The sequence below is a fragment of the Vulpes vulpes genome, chromosome 12 (assembly GCF_048418805.1).
Source record: "Vulpes vulpes isolate BD-2025 chromosome 12, VulVul3, whole genome shotgun sequence".
Lineage (NCBI taxonomy): Eukaryota > Metazoa > Chordata > Mammalia > Carnivora > Canidae > Vulpes > Vulpes vulpes.
In genome coordinates this window covers 76789396-76802659 of record NC_132791.1, presented here as the reverse complement: position 1 = coordinate 76802659, position 13264 = coordinate 76789396, and the positions used below count along the sequence as shown (strand labels likewise).

Genomic DNA, 13264 nt, shown 5'->3' with positions numbered 1-13264 from the left:
GAACGTAGACGACCGGGAACGGGGCCCCGGGTGAGGGCGCGACACGGCGGAGCGAGGTCGTGGCCGGCCATCCCGCGGGACTCCTTTGTTCCCCCGCCGCCCAGCGGGGGCCGGGCGCGCTCCCTTTGTCTCCCAGCCGCCCCGCCATGTTGGGCGCGGGGCTCGGCGGGGAAGGCCCACCCGCTGCCTACCGGCCGGGGATCCCCTCTCTCCAGTGGAACCAGGCACGCACGACTCCTACCTCGACCCTCGAAAACAGAGGGAAGCTCCCTGGGAGAGCAGGCGGCGCCACGTGACCTGTTCTCCCATCTTAAAACTGTCAGGAAGCGAAGATCTGAACAGACCCGACTGCCAGCAAAGCAACTCCCAGAATCCGGGAATTAACCAGTTAAAGACTCACTCCGCAACTAAAACCCAACCACCCCCGCCCCGCGTCTGAAATCTAAAAGCGCAAACGCGGGTTTACTAAAACAGCAAGAAAAGCTGCAGCTCTTTCGGGACACATGTGGGCGGCCCTGAAAAGGGCCTTTGTGTGTTTAGAAAAGGAGACGGATGCGGAGCTCAGCCGCCGAAGCCGTAGAGGGTGCGGCCCTGGCGCTTGAGCGCGTAGACCACGTCCATGGCCGTGACCGTCTTGCGCTTGGCGTGCTCCGTGTAGGTGACGGCGTCCCGGATCACGTTCTCCAGGAACACCTTGAGCACCCCGCGGGTCTCCTCGTAGATGAGGCCCGAGATGCGCTTGACGCCGCCGCGCCGGGCCAGCCGCCGGATGGCGGGCTTGGTGATGCCCTGGATGTTGTCGCGCAGCACCTTGCGGTGGCGCTTGGCGCCGCCCTTGCCCAGCCCCTTCCCGCCCTTGCCGCGACCAGACATATCTGCAACGTTCAGAACGTTCTCAGAATCAGCGTGAAAAACCGTTGGGGCAATCTCCTTATATATGCGGATCGCGGACCTAATTGAAAACAGGAAGCGCTCACGGGGGACTGGCCGTTGCCCGAACCCGCCCCTCGCCCGGACCCCCGTGACGTCACGGGGGTTGAGCCGGCGCGCTCCCTCCCCCGCTGCCGCCGTGCCCTCCGCGCCTCCGCCCTCTGTCCCCAAATGGGAATTTCAGACTTTCTTAACTGCGCTAAAGGAAAGGAGCGTTTGGCACCGTTTTTCCCGCGTTAGTCCGCGGAGCCCCCGGCGTTCTGCGTCCGCGGACCAGCCCTTCCCGCCGCTCGCCCGGCCCCGGGCTCACGCGTAGAGCCAATGGCCGCATCACCGGGCCCGGGGGGTGCTCTCCCGCGGGCGGAAGCGAGCCTGGGCAGCGTCTCCGCAGGGGAATCCTCGGCGGCCGCACCGAAGCCCGGGTTCCTTACTCGGTTCCTCTCTCTACCCTCCCTGCTGATTAAAGCTTGTAATTCTTATATCCCGCCACTTCTCACTTCTACGTCCGGAACCTCAACCGGGAGTTCTGCGTCTACTTCGCTTTCTCTTTGATTCTGGGACCGATATTATTCCGAAGAGAACTGGCAGCTTGTGGTAGCCGAAGGTTGAAGTACATAGGCGTTTTCGTGAGGTGGGGGAAGGGTTCTGCCTGTACCTTGAAACATAGTTAAAAGTATTATTAGGAGTCTGAAGTTGCCGAGAAGCAGAGTGGCGCAGCGGAAGCGTGCTGGGCCCATAACCCAGAGGTCGATGGATCGAAACCATCCTCTGCTAACAATTTTTGCTTCAGCACTTTAGTTAAAATTCTGTGGTTTAGTTTCACAACTAAGAAAAAAGAGGCTGTTTTGCCAAATTCTGAAGTTTCAATGGTTTCGTGAAAGTGTTTACAACTTCTAGACATAAATAGAACATCAATAAAGGACACTCTATCAATAACTAATATGAGTTTCCACAATAAACCTCATTTCTAGTGGCTGCCAAAGTGACACTGCTACTATTGCAACCAGTTATCATGAGTCTCACTGATGTATGAAAGCGGGTAAACGCTAAAATAAGCTGAATGTAGCAATGAGTTTTATTTCCTTTCACGCATAATTCAAAGAGCTGCTTGTTAGGTAGTTGTGGCCTTGTGGCTAAAGCCATAGACAAGAAATTTACTGGGCCATCCCAGCCCCAAACCTGTGCAGCTATGAGAGTCTTAATCTTCAGAGTAAATAAGTAACAGTTTGAGGCAGAATGCAAAGTCTTGGTGGCCACGATAGAACTCTGACCTGAGAAAACCACTTATGTGGTCGCTGCTGGTAATGTCTCTACCACCTACCTTCTTTACAATCTCTGATAGGACTGTTCTCTAGGCTCATTTTTAAAAGTGTATGTGTTACATATCTCTCAGAAATGATCCCTATACAGATATTTATGTGTCAGATACTGCACTAAGAAAAGTATTTAAGTAGTCTATGGCCTAGTCATGCTTTTAAACAAGTTTGTATAGTACAGTAAGATATTTTTCAAATATTATTCACTAAAGCACAGTGAGAATAAGGAAAAATGATTGTTTCTGGTAGCTACATCATCGAGTAGTTGGATGATTTTCTAGAAGGACTCACATGACTGAACATGAACATACAAAGATTCATTACAGCAAAAAGTGCAGACACAGCAGGAAAAAGAGATATACAACCAAACACAAGAGAAGTCTTTTTTGTCCTCAATCTCCATCCATCTTCAGAGATGATACTCACTCTCTCTCCAGTTCTGAACTGCAGGGACTAGTGAAAGCTGTGGTTGCCAAACAAAGTCCACCTGAGCATTAGAGCCCAAGTTCTGAAAAGGAGCTAATCGGATACCTGACACATGATCAGCCATCCAGACACCAGATACGCATGGAAACTTGAATTTCCAAGTTTACTTTAAATATGCTGACAACCTACTTCATAGTGACCCACTGCTTCAGTACCCAAAATAACATCATTACCCAGTAACTAAGTGAACATTCCAGTATTTCAGTTCAGAGTTTGACAAAGGGTCATCACCATGGATAAAGAGATCTGTGAAAACTTGAACAAAATAGATTTGCTGAAAAAAAAAAAAAAAAGATTTGCTGCATTACCTTTGCCCTGACAATTGCCCAATTTGGGAAAGGTGGCAGATTTTGAGTCCAATCTAGAATGAGTAAGAGCTTGGCAGGTAGCCAAGAAGAGGCTTCTAGATAGAAAAATAACAAATACAAGGAGGTATAACAGTTAAGGGTTTCTAGAGAACTACAAAACAGTGTGACCGAACATGGAGGTGAGGCAGATTGTAGGAGGAGGTTTTGGGGAGAAAAGTAAAGCAGCTGTATTCTGATCACCTCCCATTTACACTATAGGTGAAGGAGGGATCCTCCTCCCTAAACAATACCAGATGGCCCAATACACCACGCTCAACACTGAACAGATGAGACTGGTAGAGGTATACTCACAGCCTAGAAGAGGAGGCCACTGCAAGCTATGCAAGTTTGCTCAGGTTGCACTCCGGAATAGAGTGACCAGCAAGAACTGTGAGAGGTGAACTTTGGAGCAGAGAGAGGAAGGTGTGACCCCTAGTTCTCTCCAAAAAGATGGAATTGGCTTATTTTAATAGCTTCCAGGACTGACAGGTGAAACCCATTAGGTTGAAGGGCTGGAATGTACCTCGTCTGGTTGATGGGGGAATTGGCCAAGTACGGGGCATATCCTGTGAGAACAGGTGAATTCACAGGACTTTTTGGGGCCCTGTAAGGCTCAGAGATGCCAAAGGAGCCATTGAAATTTTAGATCTTACAATATAATCCTGAGTTGTGGCAGAAGAGATAGGGAAAGTGCCAGTCGTAAGAAAGTGAGTATGCAGTACAAACAGGTTTTGGTTTTATTTGTCTAGGGGCAGTAAGAAACCATCACTAATTTTGATCAAAGGAGTAATATGAGTAACATTTTCTCATCAGAAAAAAATCTCTGGAGTTTTCAAGTTTGTGATCTGGTCTTTGTGTTTTGGGGGTTTTTTTAATCATAAACTATACAACAATGTCTTTTGTAATGTATAGGGTTTTTGAAAATTATTTCTTCAACCTCTCCATATACAGGCAAAAATAAGTGTACTGTCTAACATATTGGAACTTGCAAACTTGATAATTGCCAAAAGAAAAGAAAATTATCCCTAAAGTATGCTAAACAAGGAGGCCAATTCATCTTCTCCCCTCCAAAAACATCCAGATGAACATGATAGATGGATTGACCCCCATCCCAACCTTCACTGTCCACCATTCCGTAACCAGGCCCATATCAGCAGCACATTTCTTGTCAACAATTATTAACTGTCCGAGGCTTTCATCATTATCTTCTACTACAGATATCTAGGATAGCTTTTTCTTAGATATCATCAGAAAATATGTTGATGCATGTCATGGATACCAACACACCAGTCATCCTCAAAAATTCTTTTGGTTGGATATCCTTGCCAGTAATCTTCCTGAAGATAGTGTCTCCACCAGGCCAGTGCCTGAGACCCCTCTTCTTCTCCAAACAGATAGACACACTGGGGAAAGTGTAATATTACAATCGGAGAAAAGTCCCAGAGGAGAACGAGAAGGGCAAATGGTGATGCCCAGGGACCCTGCAGGTGTCCAGGAGGAAAAGCGAGAAAGACAACCGTACAGATGCTAAGGCTTTCTTCGGCTGCGGTTTACATGATAACTGTCCAGAAGGACCTTCCAAGTACCCAGAGTCTGAAAATACTGACTGTGGCTGAGTATGTATAAGGAAGCAGCTCTGAGTTAGTTTATTAAAAAATATATATGTCCTTGGATGCAGACATATGAATGAAGTATCTTGGCATCTCTCAGGTGCCAGAAACAGCTTTTCTGCTCTGGCTGGTCAGGCGGGTACCCCAGACCGAAATAATTGTCAGTGCCTACCTTCCCGAGTTCCAACTCCGCTGCCCCAAATAAACCAAATAACCTCATCTCGAGGCCATAGTTTCAAGGACAAGGAGGCCGGGGCGCTGTTGGACGACTGCTGATGGGCCAGAAAGCTCATTAGACGTACTAAGAGCCACGGCTGCACAGCAGGCTCAAAGACCACGTGGCCTAACGGATAAGGCGTCTGACTTCGGATCAGAAGATTGAGGGTTCGAATCCCTTCGTGGTTAGTATAAGTCTTTATGCGTTGCCCCGATATGCTTTTTTTTTTTTTTTACCTGTTCTGTTTTCCACACCCGTGTCTTTTCTCCTACTTTTTTTTTTTTTTTTTCCCCTTCTCAAAGGCCTGAGAAGGACCAGGGTCAGAACCGAAGACACGGAACAAGCCCGTCCAGTAATCCGGATTTTTGAGCTCACAGTTCCAGGGCGGCTCGCGGCTGTGAAGCGGCGCCTCCCCAAGGAGGGCTGAGGGTCAGCAGCTCGCCGGGTGCCCTCGGGAGGCCGGGGACTCGCGGAGTCCGGGTCACTGGCTTTCACTCTTACCCTCATCTTCCCCCTTCCCTTCCTTCTTGCCTTTGCTCTTGCTGCCATCAAAAGGACGAGATTCCGACCTACATTCCAGAACAGGTGCAAGGTGCAGTAAGGCCACGCAAAGAGCCCAGGGGCTGATAGAGGGTGTAGGCAAGCAGGACACCGAGAAGACAGCTGTGCGAAATGCACAAAAACAAATTTTTGTGCCTAAATACTTGAACTTAATAATTCAGGATAAAGAAAAAGTTATTAGCAATTCTTGGCTTCATGGTGAAACAGTTCAGTCAAATCAAGTGGAGGATACAAATGCTTTTGCTAGGTCAAAGCAATGAATGTTACAAGGTAATAATTACCTCTTCCTCTCCCCAGCCTCTTTTTTTAGATCTCTTCTATGACTCTGGTTTTCCCTAATCAGCTATAAAGTTGGGGCTTGAACGTTGAGTCCTAGGTGTTGAGATTTCTCAAACTTAAAAAAAAAAAAAAAAAAAGCAATGTTAAGTCAATGTCATGTGAAGCCACTCATTGCTTCCTTCCTCACAAAACGTAGCATTTACTCTAAGCATCCTTTTATAAACCAGAGAAATGACATAATCTCAAAAGAACTGAATAGTTATAGTTAAAAGACATTTAAGTGGCTCACATTTTTCTCGTACCCTGAGAACACACAAAAACTTCCTCCTCCCCACTAGATGGGTATTTAATTAAACCTGTGGACCAGAGGATAAACTGACTTTCTTTACCCATACTCTCCCCAGGACTTTAATGGAAGTGGAAAATCTGACCCAAAAAGATAAAAATGTTCCTGACACAAACTCTTTCCTATTTTCTTCTTTTTCCTTGTCTTTCTCCTGCATTCACAGCAAAGCATATCAAAGGAGCAGACAACCTTTCCAGACCAAGAAGTGCCAAAGAGAAAAAAATTGAAAATGGTAGACCAATCCACAGGCATCCTGAGCTTTACATTGTCATTGGAGATTAAGGGCTTGCCCCCAAATCAAGAGAATAAGAATATATGCACCCACTAATAAGTGTGTAAAGCTTTCTGCTTTGAGAAGGGGATTCAGAAAAAAAAAAGTAACACTCTAGAGATTGATGGAAAAAATGACCAGAAGAAGAGAAAAAAAGAAGAAAGTTTCCTGGATGTGGATTACATGTGAGCCCTGCTGGACAGGGAAGAACAGATTCATCAACATAATAAATGCTCATGGAGCACATTCCATGTTCCAATTTCCCTCCCCAGCCACTATTCCAAGTGCTGGATTCCGGGATCTAGGATCTAAGATTCTAGGATCACAATAAACAAAGTACACAAAAGTCTATGTCCTTAACAGACTTGGGGTGGGGGATAGGGAGAGGGGAAGGGAGCAACAGAAACCCAAAAGGAGACTAAGTAGATTATATAATATAAGTAAATTATATATTAGAGGAGACAGGCTCAAAAATGGAAGGACTCTTGATTATGTCCTGGAAGGAGCAAAGACTATGTGCTTCCATTAGCTTATTGCTCCATAACAAACACACAAAACAAACCACAAATACTTCGAAGCAAAGAACAATAAGCATTTATTACTCAAGCATCTGAAGGCAAACGATCTCAGCCAAACTTAACTAAAGGCTGTATTTTAAGTTGTGGGTACAGCTCCACTCGGCTCCTCACTGCAGGCGCTCTGGTCAGTTGGCAGCGTATTCATTCTGGGACCATGGGTAAAAGCACAGTGCTCCCTGCAGAAGAATGCCTCTCATGAAGATGGCAGAGGGGCAGGAGGCAAGCTCAACCATGCAAACATATCTAAAGGCCCTGGTCCACTCACGTCTACTCATATCCCATTGACCCAAGTCATCCTCCTGCCCCAGCCCATAGACAAGGGGTGACACTGCATCTCTTGAAGAGGAACTAAGAAGTCACTTAGACAAAGGGCTTGGATACTGTAAGGAATATGAAACTGAGGCCAGTACTTGAATCATCTGAGAAATCAATGCAGATTTACGAATTTTAGAAATCATTAATCCTTTCCTATTATCTTAGACCTTACTGCATTTCATCTTTAAAATGAGTTATTGAGTGTATGAATTAGATGCATTTTGAGAAAAGAAGAGCAGTCCCTGACAGCCAGGAGTTGCTCTGACATTCACAGCTCAGCGTGAGCATTGCTAGGAGTTGGCCTGGCACACCCAGCTAAGCCCTGGTCAATTCCTGTTGAACATAAATAATTTCAAAGGAAACCAGTCAAGGCCACTCTGTGACCATCAGGAAGCAAGATAAAAAATAAAAATTAAAATTAAAAAAAACTGTATGTAATCATGTCTGAGCACAGATGAAAAGTAGTAACAGTGCCCATGTAACAAAAATAACCAAACATCCCCTCCTTCCTGCTAATATGAGGGACTGCTGCATTTCTTTAAACCAATTTTAGCCTTTGACCAATTCTTTAAACCAATATAGTCCTACTTTGATCCTCTCACTATCCAAGACAAAAATTATTAAAATAACCACTCAGAGAGTTACTGAGTCACTTAGCATGATATTTTGCCTTCCTCATTGCAACAACACAATAAATCCAACTTTGTTCAACTACAGTGTGTCCCTCATAGTATTTGGGAGGAAATCAATTATCTTGAATTTTGAAGCAAGACATAAGGGCAATTAACTGTTATGTGACATTTTCCTTCCATCTATCACTCAGCCAGGTTAAGGGGACATTGGTTTAAAAGTTGAAGACGATCTCTGCATGTCATAAGAGTGACATTTTCCAGTTTGCTATATTTTAACATGCTATGTTCTTGTTGAGATATGGGGTGCCTTGGGCCATGTGATAGTTTTTAATTTTTATTTAGGAATCCTATCAATGTTTTCCATTGTGATTTTTTTTTAACATGGTAATAATTTTTAATGGTCTCATGGTCTGTTTTATTTAGAAGTTTGTAAACCATCTCCAAAATACATATACTGTATAAACCAGATATTGTTCAATGAAATTCAAAATCATGCTTTGTAGGCCTCAATCCTCATGAGGCTCTGGCAGATCCGCTGGCTCATAAACAATCTACTTCAGAAGGATTTTCTAGCTATCAAAAGTCACAGAGTCGGTCGCAGGATTGCACATGTTGGAAAGATCCCATCACCAGAACCACGTGATCTGAAAGAACTTGGTTTCCATGAAAGGCTCATTATGTGATTTTTTAAAGAACAATCAGTTTGGTCTCTACCTCAGGTTCCTCATCTGTAAAACAGAGACAAGTGACAGGGGGAGCGTTTCCAGAGCCATCATCTCTTTGGTCCCTTCGAATTTCGTTATTCCACACTGTGCACCTGACCTTTTGCTATAATGCTGTTATTCTATGCTGGGTAACCAACCCGACCTTTGCTATAATTCACAGTAAAGTGAAAACAGATGGCAGGAGAGAGTTTTGGGGATTATATGCTAAAATCAAGTTGCAAGTGGCAGAAGACGATCAAGAAGGGAGAAACCATTAGAGGCTGGAGCGCTTGCAAAAGTTCTTGGATTTAAGTTCATTTAACTAAAATACAAAAATGGAGGATGACTTTCGATGATCGGGCCTTGCAGAGGGATTTTTTGCCAGAAGGAGGCGCTAGCATCACCTGTGCGACGGCCGGGCCTCACCTGGGAGTGCGTAGGTCACCCCGTGAAGGGGGCAGAGGGAGAGACGTCCGGTAATCGCCGCACCTGCACCGTGGTCCGGAACTCAGGCAAGAGCCGCAGAGGGCCCCGGGCTCAAGGCGCTGGCCGGCGTTAGAAGTCCCACGGTCCGGAACCAGAGTTTCTGACCTCCGTGGGCACCCTGGGGGCGCAGATTCGGCGCGACACTCGCACCGTAAGGGATAGAGGAACATTTCCCAACCCCAGAAACCTCCGTAAAACGGTTAAAGCGGTATTAATAGTCAAAATACCTCATTACGCCAGTTTCTGTTTTTCTTAAACCAACACTTCCACCAACTGCTGACGAATCTCTCGTGAAGGAGCTAAAACCTCAGAATCTCTCGTTAAGGAGCTAAAACCTCAACCCGCTGACGGAGTGGGAGAACTGACGACGAGGATGGGATTCGAACCCACGCGTGCAGAGCACAATGGATTAGCAGTCCATCGCCTTAACCACTCGGCCACCTCGTCACCTGGGAAAGGGGCATCACAGAAATATTATGTTGCTATATTGAGCAAGCAGTTCTTAACAACACTGAGCATGGCCAGGGTTCTCTTGCAATCTCCATTATTTGATTATATGTTTTTCTTAATGAAGACCTCTTTACTCTCTGCAAATGGCCCTCTTGTCGTGATAAAGGAAAAAGGGAAAGAAAATAAAAAGGGGAGGGAGGGAGGGGGGGAAGGAAGGAGGGAGGGAGGAAGAATAGACCGGGGAAAGAGGGGTTCAGGGGGAGGAGTGGACCTGAATAAAAACCAAATACACTTCCTGAGGATACCTGGGAGCCCCTGACATGAAGTTCAGGACTGCTATTATTTTAAAAATCAAATTGGTTTTCGTCATTCCTATAGGCCATGTATACTGAAACCATCATTAAACTAGCTACATGACATATATTATTGCAGGATTCTCAGAAGGATGGCTGCCATATGGAACATTAGGTCTTCTTAGAAATCCTCATCACCTCCAGGAAGTGCGAGCAGGTGGTTGGTAAAAATCTGGAGTGAGGGGTGAAGGTCAGATCAACTGGTACCCAATGTCAGACTAAAGATTTTGAACTTGATTAAAGAATTTTAGGACCATCTGAGGGAGTTTGGTTTTGTTTCGATTTTTGTTTGTTTTGAGCAGGTAAATTTAACAATTTACTACTGTCATTTATTTTTTATTTTTTTAATTGCCTATTTCAATGCCCTCTGACCAAAGATCACCAAGAATACACCTGCAGCTGGATAAGTTGCATTGGTTGCTGCCACCACTAGAACCTTGGAGGATCACATGAAAGGGGTAGTTGAAAAGACCTTATTAAATACAAACATCCTTTCATATTTCACATGTCTTGCCATATTGTTGACAAAACACAACATTCTTTTATGATTAAAAGAAAAACTCTCAACAAGTTGGGTCTAGAAAGAATGTACCTCAACATAATGAAAGTCATACACAACCTTCATGTTGGATAAAACCCAAATACTGGATTTTTATCGAAACTGGATAACCACATGCAGAAAACAGAAATTGGACCTCTATCTCACACCCTCAAAAATCAACTCGAAATGGATTAAAAACATAAATATTAGACAAGAAGCCATAGAGCTAGAAGAAAATATTGGGAGAAAGCTCACTGACATTTATTTTGGCAATGATTTTTTTGGATAGGACACCAAAAGCACAAACAACAAAAGAAAAAAATTAACAAGTAGGACTCTCAAACTAGAAAGCTTCAGTGCAGCAAAAGAAATCAACAAAATGAAAAAGCAAACTATGGGGTGGGAGAAAATATTTGCAAACCATATATTGGATAAGGAGTTAATATCCAAAATATAGATAGAAAGAACTCGTACAACTCAATAACAACAAAAAAAGTCCAATTTAAAAATGGTCAGAGAACCATATAGGCATTTGTATGAACTAAACTAACACCATCTTAGATAAAACTGCTATGAAAACCCCTGTGGCCTGAAGCCTTCCTGAGCACAGCCCCAAACACACTCCAAACCCCCTCACACACACACACATACACGCAGGCATTCTTTCTGTCTAACCCACCCTTATAAGCACACCCGCAGGGCGCAGTGTCCTCAATCTGCTCTGGAGATAAAATCGTGAGTCTCCAACACCTCCCCCGATGGGCCCCCCTGCAGGTGCTCCCAGTCTCTAAGCCTATAAAAGCAGGTCATACAGGAGCTGAAGTCTCCCAAGAAATGCTTCGGTCCCTAAATCCCCTTAGCAAATCATTTCTCCTCAAACTGGACTTGTTGGCCTATGCTTTCAGTCTTCTGGCTCCTTCGGCCTTTGGAGATCATTTTGTGCAGACTTCCCTTTCATTGAACAACGTTCCTCCAAAGGAAACATTTAAATGGCCATCATTAATAATCAGGGAAGTACAAGTCAAAACCACAATAAGCTATCACCTCACATTGTTAGAATGGCTATCACCAAAACGTTAACAGATAAGAAGCATTAGCAACTCTGTGGAGAAAGGGGACCCCTGGTTCACTGTTAGTGGGAATATAAACTGGTTCAGCCACTCTGGACAACAGTGTGAAGGCTCCTCAAAAAAATTAAAAATAGAACTACCATGTGACACAGAAATCCCACTTCTGGGTTTTTATCCAGAGGAAATGAAAACATGTTATCAAAGAGATATCCACACTCCCATTCTCATGGCAGCATTATTTACGATAGCCAAAATACGGAAACAACCGACATGTCAGTGAATGCATGGATAAGGAAAAGGCTGTGTATATATACATTATGTATATACAGAGATACACACAGAATGGAATCTTACTCCATCATGAGAAAGAAGGTAACTGCCATTTGTGACAACACGGGTAGACCATGAGGCCATTATATTAAGTGGGACAAATCAAACAGAGAAAGACAAATACTGTGTGATCTCACTTCTACATGGACTCTTAAGAAGCTGAATGCTGAACTTTCAGAAATACAGAGTAGAATGGTGGTTGCCAAGGGCTGGGCAGGGGGGTGGAATTGGGGAGTTGGAGATCAAAGGGAACAAAACTTGCTGTTAGAAGATGAGTGATTTCTCAAGATCTAATGTACAAGCTCATGATTATAGTCAAGAATACTATGTTATATACCTTAAAGTTGCTAAGAGACCATATCTTAAATATTCTCATCACACAAAAAAGAAATGTCAATTATGTGACATGATGAAGGTGTTCCGTAATGCTATATGGTAACAATTTTGCAACATATAAACGCATCAACATGTTACACATCTTAAACTTCTGCAATGTTATATGTCAATTATATCTCAAATTTGGAAAAAGGAGAGGAGGGGCTTATTGTAACATTTGTCTTCTGTTGGGTGACTTGAAGGAAGTGACAAAGAAGCTGGGCTTTGTTCTGGATTGATTGCTGTCAAGAAGAGAGGGTCTGTGATTTGGTATCTTCATAAATTCTATCTAGAAAAAGGTAAGAATAGAATGAAGCTAAATTTGGAAAACTAGTGGTCCTTATGTTGGCTGGAAGGAGATGTTTGGTATTTTTGTGGTACACACAGTGACCTTCTTTTCCTGTCTATTTTTAGACTAGATTATGGAATGTTCTGTTGCTTTCATTTGTTTCTGTATCACATCATCATGACCAGGGAAAGCCCTTGTCTGATACTCCTGTTTTGTGAAATTGTTTATGTTCCACACAAAAAATCCCCTAGAAGTAAGTGCCAGACCAGTTCCTGAGGACACCCAGGCCTAGTGGATAGTCAAGCCAGTTCCTGAATGCCAGGAGCTGATTTTTCTCTTTCTCATCTATATCCAATGTCACTACCAGAAATATAACTCTGGGTATGTGTGTGTCTGTGTGTGTGCACGCAGGCATACACATGCTCTACAACATGATCAGGATTCAAACTGCAGGCTCTAAGGAGGTGTCAAGGAATTTTTTTTTCAAGGAATTATTTAATAAAGAGCAAACATTAATTATCAAATCAGTATAATAAATACCTATAAAACAGGTAAAGAATACAAAGTTGTAATTGTTGTTAAGCTTAAGTGCATGACAAATTCTAAAATGTTTCTGGAAAGAAAAAAAATGTATTTGGGTTTGGAAGTGTTAGGTCTGGGAATTGTCAAACACGATGACCAAGGCCAAACTGAAGAGTTCATTGATTCTCTCATTTATTCATTTATTCAACGAAAGAGTTCATTTATTTCAACTAAAAGAATCATTTAATAGTCTTCC

The 13264-nt window shown here is 43.8% G+C and overlaps 1 protein-coding gene, 1 long non-coding RNA gene and 3 other non-coding genes across 5 annotated transcripts; 2 read left to right on the top strand and 3 right to left on the bottom strand.

Annotated features, from left to right (window-relative positions):
• Positions 1–513: 513 nt before the first annotated feature.
• LOC112910329 (histone H4) lies at positions 514–910 on the bottom strand. Its single transcript, XM_025986578.2, has one exon. It carries the CDS (start codon positions 871–873, stop codon positions 562–564), a length of 312 nt encoding a protein of 103 aa, XP_025842363.2. The 5' UTR covers positions 874–910; the 3' UTR covers positions 514–561.
• Positions 911–1632: 722 nt separating this feature from the next.
• Positions 1633–1704, top strand: TRNAM-CAU (transfer RNA methionine (anticodon CAU)). Its single transcript has one exon. It is a non-coding gene; the product is annotated as a tRNA-Met (tRNA).
• A 3317-nt stretch (positions 1705–5021) lies between these two features.
• On the top strand, positions 5022–5094 carry TRNAR-UCG (transfer RNA arginine (anticodon UCG)). The gene has a single exon. It is a non-coding gene; the product is annotated as a tRNA-Arg (tRNA).
• A 1840-nt stretch (positions 5095–6934) lies between these two features.
• On the bottom strand, positions 6935–9237 carry LOC112910334 (uncharacterized). Its single transcript, XR_003233237.2, has 2 exons — positions 9019–9237; positions 6935–7117 (listed from the first exon to the last, which is right to left on the bottom strand). It is a non-coding gene; the product is annotated as an uncharacterized lncRNA (long non-coding RNA).
• A 206-nt stretch (positions 9238–9443) lies between these two features.
• TRNAS-GCU (transfer RNA serine (anticodon GCU)) lies at positions 9444–9525 on the bottom strand. The gene has a single exon. It is a non-coding gene; the product is annotated as a tRNA-Ser (tRNA).
• Positions 9526–13264: the final 3739 nt, after the last annotated feature.

Bases quoted from the DNA above. Each gene is read 5' to 3' on its own strand.
- LOC112910329 (XM_025986578.2), bottom strand. From the start codon at position 873: ATGTCTGGTCGCGGCAAGGGCGGGAAGGGGCTGGGCAAGGGCGGCGCC.